The 21,134-nt window shown below is 39.4% G+C and overlaps 2 protein-coding genes across 3 annotated transcripts in view; both read left to right on the top strand.

The window, feature by feature from the left end:
- The window catches only part of LOC122404725 (transducin beta-like protein 2), a 71,212-nt gene that overhangs the window by 8,812 nt on the left and 41,266 nt on the right, over positions 1–21,134 (top strand). The window lies entirely within an intron of this gene.
- The window catches only part of LOC122404723, a 45,289-nt gene that overhangs the window by 8,342 nt on the left and 15,813 nt on the right, over positions 1–21,134 (top strand). For both annotated transcript variants that reach the window (XM_043408946.1, XM_043408944.1), the window contains exons 2-3: positions 1,274–5,785; positions 17,251–17,493. In XM_043408946.1, the coding sequence (XP_043264881.1) occupies positions 5,635–5,785; positions 17,251–17,493 (394 nt within the window). In that variant the 5' untranslated portion in view covers positions 1,274–5,634. The remainder of the gene's footprint in view (positions 1–1,273; positions 5,786–17,250; positions 17,494–21,134) is intronic.

Below are 21,134 nucleotides of genomic sequence, written 5' to 3'. Positions count from 1 at the left end.
GTAAGTTAATGCAAATAATTTCACGTTTCGTTCAAATTGTTTCCGTCAGAGTTTTAAGAATTTCGTCACGTCCCATGTATCATGTTTTAATTTTTCCCATGGTTTTACGCGTCCACGAAACTCGACCTCGACGAAACACTTTAGGGCAAACGACCTTTAAAATCTGAGTCAGGGTTCGTTGGCCCGTGCCCGTGGAGGCGACGAAATACCCGCAAAGGGGCACACGAGATCCTCGCGGAATTGCCAACGTCGTAACACAGTGGGCCAAACAGCAATTCTAGGAAATAAAAAATGACAGATCAGTATCTCATATGTACCAGATGGATGTGAATTTACAAATTTAATTGCTGCCTCTTTCGTATATTTTTCGAAGAGGGTCAGTGTCGAGGAACAATTAAGTAAGAAAGAAGCAATGAAAAATTGACTTTTTTCGTTCGGTGGAATGGCGATTTGACCTACCGTGGAGCGTCGAGGAAATGGCACGGATAAAGAGAGACGGTTTGCGTTTATAAATACGGCGTATGTATTTTTGCGGCGGCGCGTTGTTTAATTATCGAAACGAGCAACAAAAACGCGTGTCGCGCGTACTGCGCAGCGATTCGGTATCAAAAATTCCGGATGAAACGCGAACTTGAATCACAAAGTGTTCCGAGAGATACGTCTGCCGCTCCTTGGTATTAAGCATCTTGTAAACAATGACGATACAGTAACACAGAGTTTACGCATACAACGACACGCTTGATCCAGGCCACGCTTGTTTGGTATCGCTCGGTATCATAGACGTAATTTAATTCGTCTGCGAGAGGAGATAAATCCGTAGGTGTTATACATTTCCAAACAATGGAAGGAAGGTCGCGTTAGTGCCGGTACAGCGCCCTCTGCTCGACGGAAAGTTTCGCCGTGAACGCGGTGAATAAAATATTCGTGTTTCGAGCGGTCCCATTGGTGATGTTTGTCCTCGGGGACGAGCAGGATTTAAAAACTGTAATTTAGATCCTCGAAACAGTCACGAAGAACTTTTATTCCGAATAACTGTCGTAAATTGATCGTCTCTTCGAGACATTGTGACGTTTATAGGTTAGGAACCTGAAACATGGCAGTGTATGGTTCTGCTCGTAACAGTTATTCGGAATAGAACCGCCTCGTGATAGTTTCGATCGGAACTTTTGTACAGCGGTTCGAAACGATTATTTTCGGAACCTTTTCAAGCCCTGTTTTGACCTCGTTGATCGAAATTGAACACCCCGTATATACCGAAGCGTTCTGTTTATAGGTGCGCTATCGAATCGCAGTGGTGAGGTTAGCACGTGAGAGAGCCAAAACGAGGACGAAGACGTTTGAAATGAGGAAAAGTAACGGGGCGAATAACGGGTCGAATTTAACGCATCTTGCCGTTACGGGCACGTTCGCGAGCGCAGTCGTTAGGTCACAGCGGATAATGTAACTCTATGACCGGCTGCGTGTCGATAATGCGCGTCTGTCTCGATCATGAAAGAATCGTTTCCGTTCTGCGAGAAAACACTCGATTTCCGAATGTCAGCCGCCGAAGATCTGCTTCGTCAGTGGATTGTAGTCCCACTTCCAGTTCAACGAAGTTTAGAAACCTTGTCTTCGATAAGCCAGATCCTTAACGTTATCTTGGCTGCTTATCGATAACGATGACGCAGTACGGCTTCTCAAGAATCGTAAACGTGCAGTTTCTCCCGGTGAATAATCGTCCATCTCGATTACGCATTTATCGATATAAAATATTTACATACGAACAGAACACGTTTGTAACAAACATAAAAATATTTTATCTTTATTAAAAATTAGACAATTGTGATGTTTATTTCGAAGAAACTACGATGTATTTTTATCTACAATTTTGCTTAAACATTTATTCGTTTTTGCAGACTATGAAATATTTCCATTTTTAATTGTTTTTCGCCCGCAATATTGCGAATTTTTATTTTTGATTTCGTGCCATACATATTCAATTACGCTTTTAATTCAGCAAGTGAGGTTACGCTTCGATCGTTTTGGAACAGTTATAAATAGACTGCGGATATTATGTATTTATTATTATTTATTAGACTTGTAATAATACGGAGGAATATATGAAAAATACAATAGCAGCAACATTTCATTTTGTATATTGCATTCGGCAATATTCGTATATGCCATTAATGCATAAAATTAATTTACGTTTTAATTGTCAATTTTATAAACGTTGAATGTGATTGAAATGTTTAATTTTTTTGCGTTTGCTTGAAAAATTCGTCATGAGAATGCCTGAATAGGTTTCTTCGTGTCCATGTTGCCTTCGACAAAATGTGAATTATCGCGACCAGATGTCGCCATGCATCCCCAAACCATAACCAATGCCATGTTTGACCGTAGCAATATGTATCTCCGGATTGTGGTGTTCCCGTTTGAAACACATATAGCAGTGATTTTTAACCTTTTCCGTCTCGTGACCTCCTTCCGAGTTTTATTTATCTCTGTGACCTTTAACCACTTTTTCGATCGATTTTTTCATTGTTGTACAAAGTTAATATTTAACTTCGTCGATATCATACAACGGAACAAGTAACAATACAAATGGTAAATTTTCAAATTGCTTGTTGAAATTGAATTCCGCGAGTGTAACGCGTGTTAGGAAAAAATGCGCCGCTCATCATGCTTCCGAGAATTCTATTACCGTGTTCCAGGAAAATTCTGACACTGACTCCGCGTGAATGAACTGATGTAATAGGATTTCCGGAACTCAGTCATATTCCACTTTCGAAGGAACGCGGTTTCGTTACGTAAAAATTAGATAAACTTAATTCGAAGATCGACAATTTTTAAATTTCAATTTAAGATTACATTAAATTTTGAAATTATAGTTCAGTAGCCTTAAACAATGAAGATAAATTAAACGTGGTCGAATTTTCCATAAACTATAAACATAGTGGGTAAACTTACCCCTGTTAAAAATTATTTTATTTATTTCGTGTCTTTATTGTACGTGTATATAGAGAAAGAAGAAGAAAGTAACTGGAATATTGATACAAGACTTATCCACGTTATATCGTGCAATTAAAATCGTCGTGACGGGTACAACGATTATAAATTCTATGAATCATAAGAAAGGAAGTAAATATGTACAGTGCTTATGTTGAATGTACGCTCGGTAGAAATTTTAACATGGACTATGTAATGAGTTGAATGGAAAGTTTTTGCGTTTTCTCCGAGATGGTGTTGGTGTAGATCAATATGAAAATTAACGATTCCCATATTGTTGGTTATATTAAATGAAAATGAAACAAAAAGTTAGAAGGATCGATAAGATGCGTATTAGCGTTTTTTGAATCAGCCTTATTGACTCGTTCGAATAATTTTGATTATTGCTCCGCATAGAACCAATTAATTCGATCACACGATTACGATAGATCCAGAAGTTTCAATCGACGCCATTGTTCCTTTTCTCCTACACCTATACACAGGGAAGATGCACACTTGTCCAAACACACGTGCTGTTCGGTACTCGCATTCGCACCGTAAATAACAATACCTATTCATTGCACTAAGGATAGATTCTATTGCAAAAATATACGCAAGTGGGGGAAAAAGAAATTTAATAGGATAATGATTAAATATAGCAATGCACGGTTAACTTTCCGCGATTCATCCTCTGTCCCCAATCCCTTGCACTCGGCGTCTCGGGTTCAACGAAATCTGATCTAGCAGAGAAGGAAATAGAACACTACATTCCTAAATTAATGTACAAAAAAGTGCAGAGTTACACATTGGTACTACCAATGGACTAATTGTTAATATCGTAAAAAAGTTATTCAGCAGTTTGGAAGGTCTCATGATACTAAACATAACTTATAAAAATCAAGTCAATCGGATAAATATGCTAAAACTGTCATTCGATTTCCAGCTAAATTTTCAACAAAAAATTGACAAATTTAAAGTAAATTGTAAGTAAAAAATTATGGATTGCGTTAAAATCTATATTTCTTTATTAGTATTTCAAGATGTAATAAGTTACGAATCGTAGGTTTCAAATTTTTAACATCGTTCCATTAGTAGAGACTGTGCGTCGAGGAGAAAACAACGAAATCGTATAAGCACCCGTGTGGCGTGCAACGTGTACGACGAGGCATAGAAAACTCGCGTTAAAAGAGTACACGGCGTTAACGTTCGACGGCGCAAGTCCCACACAGTGGGAGAGCAACGGCGAACTACGTGGGGGTTGAAACGTGGTGGGGGATCGTGGAAGGAGCGGGTTAAACGCGAGGAAGCAAGGAGTACCCAGCGCGTATATACCGGTACTAATGGCACGTTTGGGCAAACACGCGTTTCGAGCTGTTACAAGCGTTACATTCACTGGACGAACTACCCAACGTGTCTCGTTCGCCGCGATGATTCCGTCTGATTTCCGAGTGTGCCGCCAGAGCACGCGATCGGCCAAATGGCTTACGTAAGTTGCGCGGTAACGTCGATTGCCCCGAGTTAAATCGCACCGCTCCTTTTTTTAACCGCAACGCGAGTATTCGAAGAGATCCCGGACCGGGTGACGGACCAACGATATTCTCGCGCCGGACGTAGCGAAACATTCGCGCGAACACACGGGTCCGCGTACGCCGGAAGCCACCCACGACGGAGCACGAGACACTCTGTCGTTTCTTTCCACGAAAACGAAACAGAGTTGCCGGCTCTTGGCTTCGCTCGAATCGACGTTCGACAACTGGGACGCTGTCGTTATTCACGTTTCGAGCCGCGAACAGTGCAAAACAGAACAGAAGTATTCGCACGGAGGAGAACGAATCAACGAATTTCGAACGATAAAAGAAAGAGAAAAAAAGAAAAGTGTGTCGTGCACGAAATACGAACTCGGCGACGAGCGTGTGGCGGGTGACCCAGAAACGACACCGAAGCGGTAACATTATCATCGCCGTGGACGAATTTCTCGACGGGTGCCAAGAAAAAACGAACAAGGGGACCGAGGAATGCGAGCATTGTTCTTTCGGCGTGCTATGCGATAACGAGAGGGACACTTTCGGGGTACGAAAACCGTCTGCTGTGCTCGGCGCGTTCGCGACAGCAATTATGAAATTCGCGCCACGACGTCGAACGGACGCCTTCGTTTGAATCGCTTACGAGGACGGAATAGTCACGTTTCGATCGACGAGTTTCTCCCTGGGGAAGCAAATTGGACGTTGACGACTCGGAACGGGGAAGAGAATTGTTTCGACGACGATACGAAAACGAGAACGAGAACGAGAACGGGCGAGAGAAACAAATGCGTCGGTCGTCGCTGTCGGCGGTTACGGACACGGACACGAACGGAGACTGTACGAAATATGTCATGGAGTTTCGTATCTGCGATCCCTGTGGTTCGTGGTTGAAGACACGGCAACGGTCGAGCGTCGTCCCGTCTATAAAGCGCGTAGTTCAGGCCCGCCGTGGAGTTGACGCACTGGCCGCGATCGTTGTGTGATATCTCGTGTATTTTGGAACACGCGGTCGTTTGTATTCTCGGTCGCGTCTCGTGCTCGAAATTCACGGCGACTTTTTTGACGGTTCTGTATCGGATCGAGCGTGCGTTGGAAAGTGCGGTGAGGTAAAACTAAAGTGAGGTGGCCTGATCACGCGGTGAAGATGGAGGATACAGGGGCAAAAATCACGCCGGGAGCTAGCATGTCCGTGTTGGTGCTCATGAGCACGCTGTTCCTCGGCGTAGCCGTCCTCGTAATCGGTTACATCGTTAGCCGGTTGTCACGTTCCAGCAGATCTTCGGATTCGACGAAAAGTAAGCATCGACGCAGAATAGATTATGCTATTTAGAACGCGTCTACGCGGTTCCTGGACAGAAATCACGCTTGCGTGCTCGTCGCGTGCCTCTCACGCCGTCGAGCACGATTCTCTTTTCTTTTTCGTGGGTCTTTTCACTTGCGGATATCGCGATTATCGTCCAGACGCGAACGGCAGGAAATTGGTCGAAACGTGTCGCGGGACGATGTCGCGTGCATCGAATTCCTTGAACGAGAAAAGTTCCTCTAGCTTTTTATCTACGACCCGGGCTTGAACTGAAACCGATAAACATTTTTTCTTTCTCGTTTCTCTCTCTATCCACTCGCGAAACGTGTACCGGATAATTTCGATGCTTACGAAAGAAAATCCGCGAGTGAGAATTGCAAGTTCGATCGAACCGAATCGAACGAAGAAAAACAAGAAGGTGCGTGGTGTACGAGAGACATTTCGCGACGTCGAATGCTGTTCGCGTGCGTGGTCGCGTTGCATATACGAAAAATTGGCGGGAAATTATGCCTCCGCGAGGAATACGGTTTCGCCGACCGTTGGCTATTCGCGATTCGTTGCCCGATCGAACGGATCACCATGTACCGCGGAATTGTTTTATGCGAATGGATTTTTGTTCAGCACGGTATTTCAATGCTTTGCACAATACCGCCACGATTACGCCACTTATTCTATTTTATGTGTGTTTTATTCAGTCCGCCAGATAAGTCTCGTATCGTATGCACATTATCGTAACGACGAGCCATCGCTGGAGAACGGTAACACTCGTAAACCGAAAGAGTTCGTAAAGCCGGTGTGTATCGAGTTCGTTAGCGTAACGTCGATATTCTCGTTTCGGGCGAAACAGGAGTAGCGCGTCGACGGTACGCACGGAAGGTTTTTCGGCGCAGAGAAAAGAATAGACGCGGGGGAGCGTTGGAGGGGGTAAACTGTTGGTACGGGGTGAATCAAAGAAGACAAAGGGGGGAAACGCAGCTGCGTCGGCACGCAATATTTCGTGCCGCGGTACACTTCGTCCTGCCTCGTGACCAAAGTGGACTGAAACCCCGTGCAAAAGTTTCGATTGGTTTTAAAATAAACGAAAAAAAAATATTAATTCATAAAAAATAATTTATTCAGTCCTCTTCACGGAATAATTGCGAACCATCGGATTCGTAAAATCTGTATTCGATCACACTGTAAAACTCGACAATTTTGTAGACTATAAATTATACCACAAATGGATGCCAAGTATAATTATTTTAACTATGAATATAAAGTTACTGTATCGACCATACGTCAGACTTTTGATCCCGAATAAACTCGACAGTTTTGTAGACTATAAATTACACCACAAATGGATGCTAAGTAGGCATGTGCGAGACCCCGAAATATCGGGTCGGGTCGAGAACACGAAATTTTTTCGGGATCGGGTCGGGTTCCCGACAGTTTCGAGACTTTTAAATTTTCGGGATTCTCGAGGGATTTGGAATTCTCGAAGGAGTCGGGATTCTCGAAAGAGTCGGGATTCTCGAAATAATCGAGATTCCCGAATGAATCGGGATTTCCGAAATTTCCGAGAGCCCACTAGTCATTTATATTCGTTTTAATGTATACAGGGTGAGTCTCCTAACATGACGACCTCAAATAACTCGTAAGGTATTCATTGTACGAAAAAATGTTTGAAACAAAAGTTGCATGGTATCTAGAGGAACATACAGTGCTCTAATCTGTTTTTTATTAACTTATTTTTTTATTGAGATATTAGGGTCTGGGTTAGGTCTGGGTTATTTGAGGTCGTCATGTTAGGAGACTCACCCTGTATACATTAAAACGAATATAAATGACTAGTGGGCTCTCGGAAATTTCGGAAATCCCGATTCTTTCGGGAATCTCGATTATTTCGAGAATCCCGACTTTTTTCGGGAATCCCGAAAATTTAAAAGTCTCGAAACTATCGGGAACCCGACCCGACCCGACCTCTTCCCGATTCGTCCCGACCATCGGGTTCCCGATGTTTTCGGGGTCTCGCACATCCCTAATGCTAAGTATAATTATTTTAACTATGAATATAAAGTTACTGTATCGACCATACGTCGGACTTTTGATCCCGAATAAACTCGACAATTTTGTAGACTATAAATTACACCACAAATGGACGCTAAGTATAATTATTTTAACTATGAATATAAAGTTACTGTATCGACCATACGACGTCAGACTTTTGATCCCGAATAAACTCGACAAGTTCAATAAATGATAACGTTACGACTGTAAACAGTGTATTGTTTTTGTGCTCGTTGTGCGCGTTGATAGCGATTGCACGTCGCGGTAACGAAACTGCAAAACGACATTAGCGCGTCGAAGGCGCGATCTTGAACCACCGGGGGGAAACGCGTTCGAAAAGTTTCACCGGCGCGCACGATTATCGAGCGTGCCGATCGCGGATGGGAGCAACGTGGCCGCTCCTGAGCGCATCGTTGCTAAATCTTCGTCGCCATGGCAATGAATTTATTGCGCGAAAGAATACAAACGTTACGCGGGGGGAGGGGCTTTTTTTTTCTTCTGGTTCGCGCGCGGAGCGACGAGGAGGAGAGAGCCGCGCGAAGGGGCACCCTTGCGTATAAATAAACCGACACCGCGCGTATATTTATACGTGCGTCTCGCGTGCGTACACGTGTACTTGCGAGGAGAAACGCTCAGGGCCGTACGGACAAATACGCGCGCGGAATGGTGAATCGCGAGGCCTGTACTGGGATCCTTCGAGGCCCTATCTACGGTAGAAGGAAGTATTACCACGTCTTTTACGTTCATCCTCGAGCTTTGCCCCGGGAACGACATCAGCGCGCCCGGGGGACCTTATCGAATTCGGAATTAGATGGCTTTAGGTGACGGAAACTCTTTTGCCGATTCTTTTCCTTATTTTGCTCCCGTCGTCGATGAACAATACGAAAATAACGCGTGAACGTTTTACTGATCTCGTTCGGCGCTTCAACCCAGATCCGAATCGAGCAAAATTTAATTTAAATGTAAGAATGAAATTAAACGGTTCTTCTTTCAAGATTAGATCGAAATGTGTTGTAATATTCGAAATAAAAAAATGTAAGAATTTTGAATAAAATGTATGGATACGTTGTAATCTAGTTACGGGTCTAACCTTTGATTTATAGGTGGGTTCGTAATTATATAAATTTATAATTTTCGGCTGGATAAAAACTGTGTTCGAGAATAGAAAATTTCATGATATCGGAAATTGCTGAACGGGCAGGAACGACGGGATTTCTGTTCCGTTCTTGGTCGAGGAATATATAAATTTGTCGCAGTGCGCTACATTTTCCGGGCCAGTGCGGCAAAACACGTCCCTGAAAACTCGCGACACGCACCGTGAGTAGTGCACTGACCGCGGACAACTATTTCTATTCGTCGATCGCTTTTGCTTTCTCCGTTGAACCAAAAAAGAAACGTACGTACCATTATACAGGGTGTCCATTTAGTAATGCCCAATGAAATGTCTCGCGAATAGTAAAGTTACAAAAATAATTCGATAAGAGAAATTTTTGTACGTAAATTATTTTTTTTTAATTCGCGACCTTTCTGAATTATGAAAAAAACGGCTTAGTTTTTTTAATCGGATACACATAATTTCTTTTTGCATATTTTGTTAGTAGAAGTCATTTCCAATCAAAATTCTATCGTTAAAAATTTTTATTATGCCTCGTTTAGAAGATAGTCTGTATCTATAGCATCAAAACAGTAACTTGTATCCTATCTTCTTGTTAAAGTATTTTAATTCAATTTTCATTAGAAGAATTAATTTTTTAACTATCAAATTGATAGATATTGTATAGTAATTTGTCGATTACTTCGTAAGCGATGCATAATAGTAATTTTTAACAAGATATAATTTTCATTACAAATTACCTCAACTAACATACGTGATAACAAATTTTGGCAGAACATTTGATGAGTACGAAGGAGGAATTAAAATTAACAAAAGTGAATTAGTAAATAACGCTTCTATATTTTATCTATATTTATTACGCTAGAGTACGTAGAGATAGCCATTCTTGCGTAAGATACGTTTGCTTTTCAACCAAACAATTCCAAACAGTTCGATCTAATCATATTTCTGTATACTGTTATCGCAGAAAATTCTCGGTCGCCTACTTAGCAGGTATATACGCTTGTGTATACGATCGGAAATTAATTTCACGCTTCGTTTGTGAAACGGCGCGTATCAAATACTAGGAACAGCGTTGGGCAACGACAGTCGTCACGGCCGGTGGAAACGTTAACCCTTACATAACCTAATATAGTTCAGGTCCTGGAGTTCATGCCCCCTCGGCCGATACAGTCCCTCCTCTCATCCCACGATCAACTTGAGATCGCTGGGTTTCGCGCGAAGAGGTTAGGGCGTGAATTTTTTTTCTCGAAACGGATTCTGACGCGGAGTTAGTACCGTAATCCCCCGCGTAACAATAGCGTCGCTTCGATCGCATAATCGGCATTTAAAGAACCCTATCTAATCTAAACGTATCGCTGAAAACTGTCAAGATTGTCCGATGATTGTTGATTTTCTCGCAATAAATACGGAAGAATCGTCTCTTTCTGCTAATAGAATCGTTTTAACGATAAAAAAAAATCTTAATATGTTATGATTCACCGCGCACGTGCATACATTCTTACAGAATAATAAAAAAACACGTCATTAGACGATTTCGGATAAATAATCAAGAATCATTAACGAAACTTAAATAAAATATTATTTCGCATAAAACGTACGCCAGCTGATATCTGTTCTGATTTAATATAGGTTTCTAACCAAAAACCTAACCCTCAATTTTTGTATACCCTTTAAAGACAACTGTGTCATCCCCACTACTATATTTATTTATTCAGCACGAGCAACGACAGCGTGTGCTTATCGCACGCGTGATCAAATTTTATCTACTACCGTGCATGTATTTTCTCTTTGTACAGTATAATAAATGCATTACTATTGTTGAGTACCTATCAAATAAATAATTATGATTTTTAAATATTTTCAGTGTAAAAAATCAAATTGAACCGTTGAACGTCACTGGCCTTTCACGTTGCTTGTTTTGTTTTTTTATAATAATCCGTCGTTGTTCACGGAACGACCGAAATGCCACGTATACCAACCGCGGCAACCGACGTTCAGTCGGTGTCCCGTTTTGTTGCGCGCGTCATATGGATGTTTACCTTGCTTTATTGTTTCTGCGAAACTAGGTTGAGGCTAGGTCTATTTTTCTTTTTACTTACGGTCGGGAAACTGAATTATGCTTCGCGAACGATAACGTCGACGACGGAAGGCACAAAAAAAAAAAAGATCTGTCTTCCTGGAAATGTCACGACCCATCCGCATATAGAAAACGTATGAACACGATCACCCGCTTTAATATTCGAATATTACAGGAATTTCTTATCGAAACTTTTTAATAAGTTCCATTCGAACAGTTTTGATAATCGAGCGGAGTTAATTTAGAGAAATTTCATTCCGAGTATAATTAATTTAATTCAATAATATGCAATTAATTTGAAACAAGCGATTCAAGATAATGAAGTATTTAAATGAATTTGATTATCCTGAACGATCATTTGTTATATTATTTCAAATAAAATTTACTCGAGACTGGTTTCCATTATCTACAGGGTGTTCGGTCGTCCGTGGGAAAAATTTTAATGGCAGATTGTGGAGGTCAAAATAAGACGAAAATCAAGAATATTAATTTCTTGACTGAGGCTTTGTTAAAAAGTTATTAACAATTAAATTAAAAAATTTCGAATCGTTCTGGAAAAATTATTTTCGGTTGCGCGGGTCAATTACAATCATTTTTGGTGAATAGACATACCCCCGAAATCTTATCCATTTTCGAGAAAAAAATTCGAGTAGGTGCTGAAATTTTTGGGCGAAACTGAAAAGTTTCAAATCGTCTTGGAAAAATTATTTTCAATTGCGGGGGTTAAGTATAATCATTTTTAGTGAATAGACATACCCACGAAATCTTGCGCATTTTCGAGACAAAAATTCGGGAAGGTGTGAAATTTTTCGACAAAAATGAAAAATTTCAAATCATTCTGGAAAAATTATTATTGGTTGCAAGGGTCAATTACAATCCTTTGTTGTCATTATACATATCCTCGAAATCCCACTGACTTTCGAGAAAAAAATTCCAGAATGTATGGAATTTTTGGGCGAAATTAAAAAATTTCAAATCATATTAAGAAAATTATATTTAGTTACAGGAGTCAATTACAATCATTTTTGGTGAATAGACTTACCCCCGAAATCCTACCCACTTTCGAGAAAAAAATTCGGGTAGGTGCTGAAACTTTTGGGGAAAAAAAATTTTTCAAATCGTTCTAAAAAAATTATTTCTAGGTTCTGGGGTTAAATACAACCAATTTTGGTGAATACACATACCCTCGAATTCCTACACATTTTCGAGAAAAAAATTCAGAAAGGTGGACAAATTTTTCGGCGAAAAAAAAAAATTACAAATCGTTTTGGAAAAATTATTTTCGGTTGCGGGGGTCAATTACAATCATTTTTGGTCATTATAATTACTACCGAAATCCTACGCAGTTTGGAGAAAAAAATTCGGGAAGGTGCTGAAATTTTTTGGGGAAAAAATTGTTTTCAAATCGTTCTAAAAAAATTATAGCTAGGTTCTGGGGTTAAATACAACCATTTTTGGTGAATACACATACCCCCAAATTCCTACACAATTTCGAGAAAAATATTCAGAAAGGTGGACAAATTTTTTGGCGAAAAAAAAAAATTACAAATCGTTTTGGAAAAATTATTTTCGGTTGCGGGGGTCAATTACAATCATTTTTGGTCATTACAATTACTCCCGAAATCCTACGCAGTTTTGAGAAAAAAATTCGGGAAGGTGCTGAAATTTTTTGGGGAAAAAATTGTTTTCAAATCGTTCTAAAAAAATTATAGCTAGGTTCTGGGGTTAAATACAACCATTTTTGGTGAATACACGTACCCCCAAATTCCTACACAATTTCGAGAAAAAAATTCAGAAAGATGGACAAATTTTTCGGCGAAAAAAAAAATTACAAATCGTTTTGGAAAAATTATTTTTGATTGTGGGGGTCAATTACAATCATTTTTGGTCATTACAATTACTCGCGAAATCCTACGCAGTTTTGAGAAAAAAATTCGGGAAGGTGCTGAAATTGTTTGGGTAAAAAATTGTTTTCAAATCGTTCTAAAAAAATTATTTGTAGGCACTGGGGTTAAATACAACCATTTTTGGTGAATACACATACCCCCGAAATCTTGCGCGTTTTCGTGAAAAAAATTCAGTACGGGCGGAATTTTAAAAGTTAATAACTTTTTAACGAAGCCTCCATGAACAAATTGGTATTCTTGATTTTCGTCTTATTTTGGTCTCTAGAATCACCTATTAAAATTTTTCGCAGGGGTTGCTGAACACCCTGTATATTAGATGTGTTCAAACACAATACAAAGCAAGATGTGGCCCGAATATTAAAGTGAGTCATTGCACATAGGTTCCGACCATAAACTCATAAATAACATTGAAATGTCCTTGACACTCCCAAGCATTAAGCTTTTCTTCGTAAAGGTCTGATGACGAGAACGTGCGCCTGCTTCAACAACCCTGCGTTCTATTTGTTCAAATCGTCGTATTAATCTATTAATAGACCATAATGAGACACCCTGTCGATTCGAGATAGTGACATAATAAAGTATCCGGGATAACTATTCCATTAACAATTAAGTTTTTTGCGATATCGTGGAAGCATTCTTTGCTACACGAGGCCACGTCACTTTTTCCCCCAACCAAGGAAGGCCATCTTTTATACGTATTTGAATCAATATTACGAGATAGTGGCAAAAGCCTCTAGGGATTAAAATTATCGAACTTAAAATTCTGTGACAACGGTTTCGAAACTTACGAGCGATGAATTTTTGTTATAATAGTTGAATTTCATTTATTCAAATTTACGGTTATCACTATTAATTTTCGTACTTGCTAAATATATGTAGAATCATCATTTACGAAGTTGTCTAATCGGAGAATTCACTGAAGATTAAAATTGACTAATGAGTCATTTTAAAACCCAACTTTTATAGTCTTCGTTCTTTGTCACCTTGTAAAATTTAAAGACGGATTCACGTAGTCGTGAATTCGCTTTGTCTTTATTTATTGTTTGGGGTTTATGGGCCGAGTGACCGAGCCATTGTGCGGGACGAGTGTGTTCAGCGAGATTAACGGCCAAACCGAAAAGGACACGTCATTTGCGGCAGAATACGAGTTTATTGGGGTTCGAATTTCAATATGATCAACTAATCACACCCGAGATACAGGTCAAATGTGTTCGCGTAGCAAGAAACACTCAGTCACGGACGTTCGCTAAAATTTTAAGCCGCCATAAATCATGCGTTCGAAAGTCGGACAGAACGAGATTTTCCAAAGTTCAGCTTCGAGGAGAAAGCAACCTGTCTCTGTTTTGGAAGAAATTAGTCACGACGAGTAACGGCAATAGTCGAACCGCGCGACTTACGTGTCTCGTTATACAGGGTGTTCCGTCAACCCTGGGAAAAATTTTAACGGGAGATTCTGGAGGCCAAAATAAGACGAAAATCGAGAATACCAATTTGTTGTTGGAGGCTTCGTTAAAAAGTTATTAACAATTAAATTCAAATATTTCAAATCGTTCTGGAAAAATTATTATTGGTTGCAAGGGTCAATTACAATCATTTTTGGTCATTATACATATCCTCGAAATCCAACTGACTTTCGAAAAAAAAATTCCAGAAGGTATGGAATATTTGGGCGAAATTAAAAAATTTCAAATCATATTAAAAAAATTATATTTAGTTACAGGGGTCAATTGCAAGCATTTTTGGTGAATAGATAGATTCTCGAAATCCTACTGACTTTCGAGAAAAAAATTCGAGGAGGTATACAATTTTTCGACAAAATTAAAACATTTTAAATCGTGCTAAAAAAATTATTTTTAGCTAGGGGGGTCTATTACCATCATTTTTTGTCATTATACATACCCTCGAAAGCCTACTCATTTTTGAGAAAAAAATTCAAGAAAGTGGACCAATTTTTCGTCGAAATTGAAAAGTTTCAAATCTTTCTGAAAAAATTATTTTCGGTTACGGGGGTCAATTGCAATCATTTTTGGTGAATAGACATACCACCGAAATCCTACCCATTTGCTAGAAAAAAATTCGAGAAGGTGTGAAATTTATTTTCATTTTGCGTAATAAACAATACCTTCGTTGTCGAAAATGTAATAGCAATGTTACGATCACGATAATTGCATAACTGGGAGTTTAACCGACGTATCGTAAGAAGCTGGTTACTGACATTGACACTCTTGAAAGAGACACGACAAACGTAATATCGACGGTTCTTCTAAAATTCTGACTCGGTTGTGATATAACACAGCACTAAATACAGCAAGTTCCTGGTATTTTTTTTTCGGTCTCGTGGTTTCCTTATCCGACGCGTGCAACCTGAAACGTAAACAAAGATCCTCGCCCCGACGTTTTTTTATTTACCGAGAAGACGCGCGAGCATATTCGCGGCTGAAACCGACGACGTTGAAATAAAGTCTCATCAGTCAGGCGAACAATGAAATCCGTTGGAATTCAAATTAGCAAGAATAAATATTGAATCTTTGCAAGGTTCTCGTTGTGAAAGAAAAAGAATATTACGAAAAAATCTGTTTTTAAAAATAGACGAAGATAATATCTACCGGCGGACGATAATACTGTTCAATTATTTATTGAAATCGTAATACCGCGAATGAAACGTTAATACAACTCACCGTTTCGAAAGAGTCTCCATACGTAAAACTAGAATTTTTCAACGAATTTATTATAATATTAAAATGTATTTACAAGCATTTGCACGATTCAGGCTTTATATTAAATGGTTTTACAAGTAATCAGAAGTCAGTTTGAAATTGTTATTATTAAATAATGTAAATATTCGGCCACCCCTGGGAAAAATTTTAATGGGAGATTGTAGAGGCCAAAATAAGACGAAAATCAAGAATATCAATTTTTCGTTTGAAGCTTCGTTAAAAAGTTATTAACAATTAAACTCAAAAATTTCAAATCATTCTGGAAAAATTATTTTCGGTTGTGGGGGTTTATTACAATCATTTTTGGTCATTACAATTACTCCCGAAATCCTACGCATTTTTGAGATAAAAATTCCTTCGTAGATACGAAACAATTTTTTATTTTGATTTTTCCGACAATTTTTCACGTGACAAAGTTGCGCCGTTCCGTTCTCATTGTCGCGCATGGGAAAGTTTCTCGTTCGAGATTATAGTTCGTCACTTGAAACGAAACTGTGTCTATTACAGTAATTCCCGTACGCGTTCGTTGTCCGCAATTATGAAACGTGGCGAAGCGAAGCATTTCCCTGGGCGGAGGTTTTCCTCTACCACTGTACCCATTATGAGACAATTCAAAACCGGTTATAGTGTTCACCGGGTCGAAGAAGGGGTTTTCGTATCGTTCGTCGGTGCAGGGAGGGGGAGGGGGGAACACGGTCGGTCAAAATGTTACCTCTCGGTGGTGCACGGATCGTTCACCCTAAAAACAGATTAGTATGTCTGTTACGCAGGTCAAGGGAACTTAAAAGGGCCAACGAAATCGTCGATGGTCATTAGTGCACGTGGAACCGTCACACCGTGAGGTTCACCTGAATTTTACTCGTCAGTTGTCTACGAGCCGTTATTCCGTGGTGTTCCCCTCGTTCAGCGTCGTTCGGTTTTGCCCGCACGTGGCGTTGTGTTTTGCCTCGCTTTGTTTTGCTTTCGCCTCTCGAGATAAGACGGACGGGACGGTACCGCGTGTCCGTTGAATGCGAAGGTCCGGAGATATACGTGGAAAAAAACGTTGCCCCGAGCGAGAACAGCCAGCAACTACGTAAACTCAACACGGTGAGGCTACATGGCATTTTCGAAGTGTCGTCGATCGGGACTTCTCGCCCAAGGAACATGTGCGGCGTAGTACATAGAGTGGAATGTCGCGTGTGCCACGTGGTGCAACTCGACTGCCCCGACGCCCAAACGCCCCACTACCTTCGCTAGAATTTGAACCTTGCACGCGATCCTTTTCAACCGTCAAATATTACACGAATATCCATTTAATGTTTTCTCAATTATTTAAAATAGACCTTGAAATTTTCAGTCGATTACCAAACGAAGCAATTTTATTAAGAACCGGGAATACGTAATTATTTTTATATTCAAAATAGGGATTTCTAGTAGAAATTTCGAAGGTAAAATTATTTCGTCTGTCCGTAAAAAATTAGCTGACGGAAGTGTTCAATTTCTACCGTAATCAAGGGTTTAATAATAATACACGTTGAGCGTTGTATTCCGATGATCGTTTGAAATTGTGTTTGAATCGGACATATGGTAAATAGTTTATTATCGTTCCAGATTCCACAGGATCGGAAAAAGTGAAATTCGAGGACTCGAGGGACCCCACGAGCGGAACGATTGGGGCTGGAACGACTGGCGGGGGTGCGAGCAGCAACAAACGCACCAAGAACAAGAAAAGACGCGAGGCGCAGCAGGAGTTCACGCATTCCTGGATGGTTGGCGCGTTGAAGGGTCACACTGCTCCCGTCCTCGACATGAATTTCTCCAGCAACGGCAAGTTTCTCGCAAGCTGCGCGGAAGGTACGTGTCACAAAAAAAACAAGGAAATATTTTATCCGAGAGAGGTCTCTATCAGCGACATTTGTTTTTTTTTTTTCTTTTTCTTCTTTCTTGCATCATCTTAACGTGGCTTTTCTGCGCCCAAGCTTATCGCTAATCTGGAATGAAATAGTACTTCGAGATAAACCCGAGCAAACAGTATATACGATCGTTCAAACGGTAGATTAATTTTTCATTCAGTTATCGGGCGAATATTCTTTCTTTTTTTTTTTTTTTTTACATCTCGATAAAAGCACATTATCGAGCGTATACAGTGACTTGATAATCCAGCTCGACAGGGGACTTCAAAGGGTTAATTTAATGGGTAATTCTCGAGATGGCGCGATCGTAACCTATAAATTTCTGAGATATTCTTGGATAGGTCGATATCAGCGCCACTTTTAGGCAAAGCAGGAAACAGCTCCGGCGTAATACGCTCGGCACTCGAAGTTGCTATCGTTTACAGACAAATAAAACATACGATACCATTTGGGTAAACAAATTTGACCTTCGCGCGTCCTCTCCGCATTGTACAAATAACAAACCGATCGCGTCGAAGTGTGCCTCCTCGAAATCGTGCATCTATTATCTCAGGCATTTTTCAGTATCGTTAATAACGAGCGATATATTTCCGGTAATAAAGTTAGGTGACACGCTCGATATACACTCCGCGACAAAAATATAGCACGTCAATTTTTTTAAATTTTTGCTAATGCAACTAATTAACAACTCTTGTATCGATACTGTTTCTACCGGGTGTTAAAAGACGTCTTTTGAAATTTTAACTTTTTAATAATTATTTGCAGTTTTATTTTTACAAAAAGTATAAATACATACGAATTGAAAATTTAACAAAATGCTTATAGCACGTCAATTTGAATTAATTAATTAACAGCTCTTATATCGATACTGTTTCTACCGGGTGTTAAAAGACACCTTTTGAAATTTTAACTTTCCTTTTAATAATTATTTCCAGTTTTATTTTTAAAAAAAGTTTAAATACATACGAATTGAAAATTTAACAAAACGCTTATTAGCACGTTAATTTTGCTTAATTTTTGCGAATGTAATTAATTAACAGCTCTTGTATCGATACTAATTAAAAGACACCTTTTGAAATTTTAACTTCCTTTTTAATAATTATTTTCAGTTTTATTTTTACAAAAAGTATAAATACATGCGAATTAAAAATTTAACACGCTTATTAGCAGTTGCACGAGCAAAAGGATAAGCAACAAATTATTCAAATAATTATATTTCTCTAAATTTTAGTTCCGTATTAAATATTTTGAAATATACTTACATAATTTGTTGTTGTTATAAGACGGTGCAAACATGAAAAGCGATGCGGTATATTGTTCCAAAAATAAAAAAAAATCTTATATTTATACAGCGCGGTATCATTTTGTCGCGGATTGTATGCATTGCAAATACGCGTCGCAGACGTATAATAATAACGATAAAGAGTTTAGTCACCAAAACGATCGAGGTTTGTTTTGGAGATTTTTCGGTCGGTGGTTGGCTACGTCAATGGCGAGCGCAAGAGTTCTCGTTGTTGCGCGAGAAAAGCGATAAAAAGGTTGGTGTCTCTGATAGAGCCGCTCGTAGAGGAATCGTTTTTATATTATTATTATCTGAATGCCCTTGAGACGCAGTTACCGCGTTACAAGAACGATATTCGCCCCCCGAAAGTGATCACGGGGATCGTTTTTGTGTTCTCGTTGGTGACGCGATGTGCTTTTTATAATTCTGCATGTATCATTGCTGTCCGTATTGTTGTGTCAGTAACAATAGACGATCTCTGTCTCCGCTTACCCCGTTTCCTCGGCTATTTACGACTGTATATATGTACGCTTGTAACGTTCAGTCGCGCGCGAAGACAAATGCGACCCGTCCGCCGAAGTAAAAGTTATGTCGCCGTTTGAGCGTGGCCGGAGAGAACCCGTCGACTCTCCGAAAGGAAACACGTTTTTATACAGAAACGAATACGAACTTATTACTGGATACCCGCGTTACTCGTTACGATTTTTCGTTTAGTTCCACGCCGGAACGGAGAAGTAAACGGAAAATGTAGGTCGTTCGAGTGAAATCAAGCCGTTCGGTCACCGACTATAATTTTTCAGCTCACGAAAAAAAACGTTATCCTCCTGCCCTCGTTACGTTTCACTCTTCTTGACCGTCCTAATCTTCGTCTCGGTCTAGTTTTAACGGTATCGCGTAGAAAAAGACATCTCTGGCCCACGTGGGAAGAATTTTTACGCTTTTTGTTTTCGGACGGAATTTCTTTCTTTTCTTTTTTTGCATAGATGGCGCCGTGGCCTAATTAGCCAAAGAAGGGCAAACAGAGTGAAAGTAATGAAAACCATGGAAAAATCGCACGAGCCGAACGACTACTTTCACTATTTCATCTTTGAGATTGAAACGAGATTTAACGATCCGATCTCTCGCTATCATCGTTTCTGTTTAAATGATATACAGAGTGTTCGGCTACATCTGGTAAAAATTTTAATGGGAGATTCTAGAGACCAAAATAAGACGAAAATCAAGAATATCAATTTCTTGACTGAGGCTTCGTTAAAAAGTTATTAACGTTTAAAGTTCCGCCCTTACTGAATTTTTTTCTCGAAAATGCGTAGGAATTCGGGGGTATGTGTATTCACCAAAAATGGTTGTATGTAACTCCAGAATCTAGAAATAATTTTTTAAAACGATTTGAAAACAATTTTTTCCCCAAAAAATTTCATCACCTACTTGAATTTTTTTCTCAAAAATGCGTAGGATTTCGGGGGTAATTGTAATGACCAAAAATGATTGTAATTGACCCCCACAACCGAAAATAATTTTTCCAAAACGATTTGTAATTTTTTTTTTTCGTCGAAAAATTTGTCCACCTTTCTGAATTTTTTTCTCGAAAATGCGTAGGAATTCGGGGGTATGTGTATTCACCAAAAATGGTTGCATTTAACCCCAGAACGTAGAAATAATTTTTTTAGAACGATATGAAAACAATTTTTTCCCCAAAAAATTTCAGCACCTACCCGATTTTTTTTCTCAAAAATGCGTAGGATTTCGGGAGTAATTGTAATAACCAAAAATGATTGTAATTGTCCCCCGCAACCGAAAATAATTTTTCCAGAAAGATTTGAAATTTTTGAATTTAATTGTTAATAACTTTTTAACAAAGCCTCAAACGAAATATTAATATTTTTTACTTTCGTCTTATTTTGATCTCTAGAATCTCTCATGAAAATTTTTCCCAGTGGTGGCTAAACATCCTGTATGCAGAGTACATTTTGTAACGCGATGAACGATTTCTCAATTATTTATGGACATCTAATGAATATATTTTAGATAAAAATGTTTACCTTCCACTATATAACGTGGTTTTGTGTAAATTATAATAAAACATGCAATTGCATTTAACATCGGCCTCTTATAGTGTCCGTTTCGAAACATTTGTACAGTGTCTAAAAATACCTGGAATAATTTTGAACGAAGCGATTGCCCGCAGAGGAAAAATAAATTGAAATGTTACAGATTAATGTTTGTTCGTATCGCGTTCGTTCGTTACCGAGAGAATCGATCATAAAAACAATTGGTCGCGCGTGCTATCCCAGATGCAT

This window comes from Colletes gigas, unplaced genomic scaffold (genome assembly GCF_013123115.1).
Source record: "Colletes gigas isolate AHSC1104 unplaced genomic scaffold, ASM1312311v1 Colletes_gigas_Sc00003, whole genome shotgun sequence".
NCBI classification, from domain to species: domain Eukaryota; kingdom Metazoa; phylum Arthropoda; class Insecta; order Hymenoptera; family Colletidae; genus Colletes; species Colletes gigas.
The sequence above is the reverse complement of the archived record's forward strand: the minus strand, read 5'-3'. Positions and strand labels throughout refer to the sequence as shown.